This window comes from Cystoisospora suis (genome assembly GCF_002600585.1).
Source record: "Cystoisospora suis strain Wien I chromosome Unknown contig_6594, whole genome shotgun sequence".
Lineage (NCBI taxonomy): Eukaryota > Apicomplexa > Conoidasida > Eucoccidiorida > Sarcocystidae > Cystoisospora > Cystoisospora suis.
In genome coordinates, this window is record NW_027159381.1 from 1 (window position 1) to 2960 (window position 2960).

The 2960-nt window shown below is 44.4% G+C and overlaps 1 protein-coding gene across 1 annotated transcript; it reads right to left on the reverse strand.

Annotated features, from left to right (window-relative positions):
- Positions 1-262: 262 nt before the first annotated feature.
- CSUI_010042 (uncharacterized protein) lies at positions 263-2717 on the reverse strand (the record flags this gene model as incomplete). The annotated part of the gene is made up of 2 exons (XM_068070149.1): positions 263-319; positions 478-2717. Coding segments are annotated over 2 exons (2295 nt in total), but the record flags the coding sequence as incomplete, so codon positions are not given.
- Between the last annotated feature and the right edge of the window lie 243 nt (positions 2718-2960).

Sequence of the window (2960 nt, forward strand, 5' to 3'; positions counted from 1 at the left end):
TACGCCCCACGGTGTATGTACACATCATAGTATATGTACACATCATAGTGTATGTACACCCCAGGGTGTATGATTTACATACCTATCGCATATCTCAAACCCCGTGTAGGACATGATGATGCTGATGTTGCTTGGTCGTCACTAGACTTTGTCTCCGAACAAGGCACGTCTTACCCAACACCTCCGTTCACCTGTGCCCTCCCCCTACCAAAGAAACGTGCAAATTCCACTACAGATGGCGGAGAGTCAGTTGGGACGTACCTTCATCGTCTTCGTCTTCATCTCCTATCTCAAAAACTCCACTGTCATCTTCTTCGCCCTGTGAAGGAGCATTGCATGCAAAGTCATATCCATTGACATACACAGTCATCCATATTCATGCAGACATACATACTCCCACAGAACCATACATCGGTACATCTTCATACAGAAGAAAAAGAAAAAAAAGGGGATCATCCCCCCTTCTCTTGGTCTTACCCGATCGTTGTCTTCATCTTCACTCGTTTTGTTCGAGAGACAGAATTCTCGGCTTTCTTCGCCATTCCCCCTGCGCCGGTCCAGCCGTCCCTGAACCCCGCTACGTCTTCTTCTTCTTCCTTCATCTCCACAGAGAGAAGACCTTTTACTATGAGGGTCATACATCAACCCTGAAGAAGATGAAGATGAAGAAGAAGAGTCATAGAGCCCTCGGTCTGTATTCCCTCTGTGGGTTCTCCTTGAGGTGAGATCGTGAAGGTTGCCTACCACTTCGAGTGCGTTCTTCTCTTCTCCTGTTGTATGATAAGAAGAGTAAAAGACATCCTCTTCATCCTCTGCGGAACGGCGCCGTCTCTCTTCAAGGTGTCTTCTTCCTCCTTCTTCTTCCTGTTTTTCTTTTCTTTCTTCGTTTCTTCGCTGAGAGAAGGCATCTCTCTCATGAGATGCATCACCATCTTGACCTATCTCTCTTTTTCTTCTTTCTTCTTCTGAAGCAGAAAAAGAAGAAGAAGAAGAGAGGTGACCTCTGTTCTTCTCGCTTCTTTCAGATGCCTGTTGGAAAGGAGATGAAGGGAATGAAAGGTTCTTAATACTTTCTTTGATTCGAAGAGAGTTTCGCTTCACGTAGGAATTCGCTTCTCCAAATGTCGAAGATAAGAGAGTAGAGAAAGCTGCTCCCCCGCCCTTCTCTTTATTGACACTTGAAGAACCTTCTTCTCCTTCTTCCTTGTCTCTTTCTTCTTGATCTTCTTCTTTCGCTTTCGATGATTCGCTGTGACGCTGTGGTCTATACAAAACATTCCCTAAGAGAGAAGAAGAAGAAGAGGCATGTCCTTTAGAAGAAGATAGAGAAGACTCTTCGTCATTCCTCTTAAAGAAAGACAAGGGAGAAGAGATGTTCCTCTTTTCTTCACTCTTCTTATCTTTCTTATCTTCCCTCTTGTCTTCTCTCGAATCGCCAGGTTCATGAGGATCTCCTCCTCTCTCCGTTCTTTCTTCATTTCTCTTTCCTTCTTCTTCTTCTTGATCTTCTTCTCCTCCTTCTTCTCCTTCATTGCCTGCTTGTTGAGATCTACGAGCGTCTCCTCGATCTTTCTCTAAAGTGGGAGAGGACTGACCTTTCTTTCTCCCTAACACGTTCCCCAGATTGAAAGAAGAAAGAGAAGAAGAAAAAGATGATGAGGTCGTTGTATTCTGACTGTCTGTCGAAGACGAAGAAGAAGAAAGTGGATAACGAGAAGACGAAGAAGCTGGGAGATGCAACGAAAATCTGCCACTTCCTTTCTCTCTCTTCTCTTCCAAAGAAGAGTAAGGTTCTTCATGAGTTTCCTCTCTTCTTCTTTCTTCGTCGTCTTTCTTGAGACCTCCAGTTATGCCTAGAGACGGGAAAGAAAAGAATTTCTTCACTCTTGTCGCTTCATCTATAAGAGGCGAATTGCATGCAGCAAACCCTCTAGGCATATCAGCTTCCTCTCTCTTCATCTCTCGAGGAGCATCCTTAGCTGTCTTCTTCTTTTCGTGATCGTTGCTCTCATCGCCTTCATGCACCCCCTCTCCCCCTTCTTTTTCTCCCTCTTTCTGTGTGGTAGGAACCTCTTCTTCATCCCCTTCATCTTCAATTACCTTTCTCTTCTCTTCTTCAAGCGACGAAGATGAAGAGAAGACCGATGCCTCGAGATCTTTCTTACTATCGTCTACACATGTCGAGCCATCCATATAATCCTCTTCATCTTCTTCTCCTTCTTCCTTCTTTCTCTCATCAGAACCTTCCTTCTTTAAACTACAACTGAAGCTGCTTCTTTCTCCTTCTTCTTCTCTCTTCTCTCTCCCCCTATTCCACAGATTTGATAGAAGTGACGCAGCCTGTTGACCTACCAACTTCATATTCGAGGCTGCTGAGACACGATTCTCCATCCCCCTTCCTTTATCTTCTTCTTCTTGTCTCTCTTGGTCTCTGTCTTCTCCTGTTGCAATCTCGTCAAGATGCTTCTTTATCTTTCCACTGGACTCACTCGCCTCTTCTTCTTCTTCATGCTTTGACAGTGTAGAGGCTGACGAGGCAAAAAATTTAGAAGAAAAGAAGATCTTCGAGAACGTAGATGAAGAAGAAGAAGAAGAATCTAAAGGAGAAGAAGATGAAGGTGCTAGGGAAGAAGGATGTAACGATGAAGGCAAAGAAGGGGAGGTGGTAGAAGAAGAAGAGTCTTCTCTTGTTGTGGGCGAAGCTTGAAAGGTCTCACGCCTGCCAGAAAGCAAAAGCGAAATACAAAGAAGACGAAGAAGGATGGGAAGGAAGATCACCTCGAGTGTATGTACATACAGTGGATCAGCACCGATCTTCGGCTGCTATATATCTATATCTGTAGAAGCATACAGATATATATACATATACAAGTACATACCTTCATCGCTTAAACACCCATCCCCTAGGGAATGGCTGCATGCCCCTGCAAGTGCTTGGCGCGTATAGATAGATAGATAGA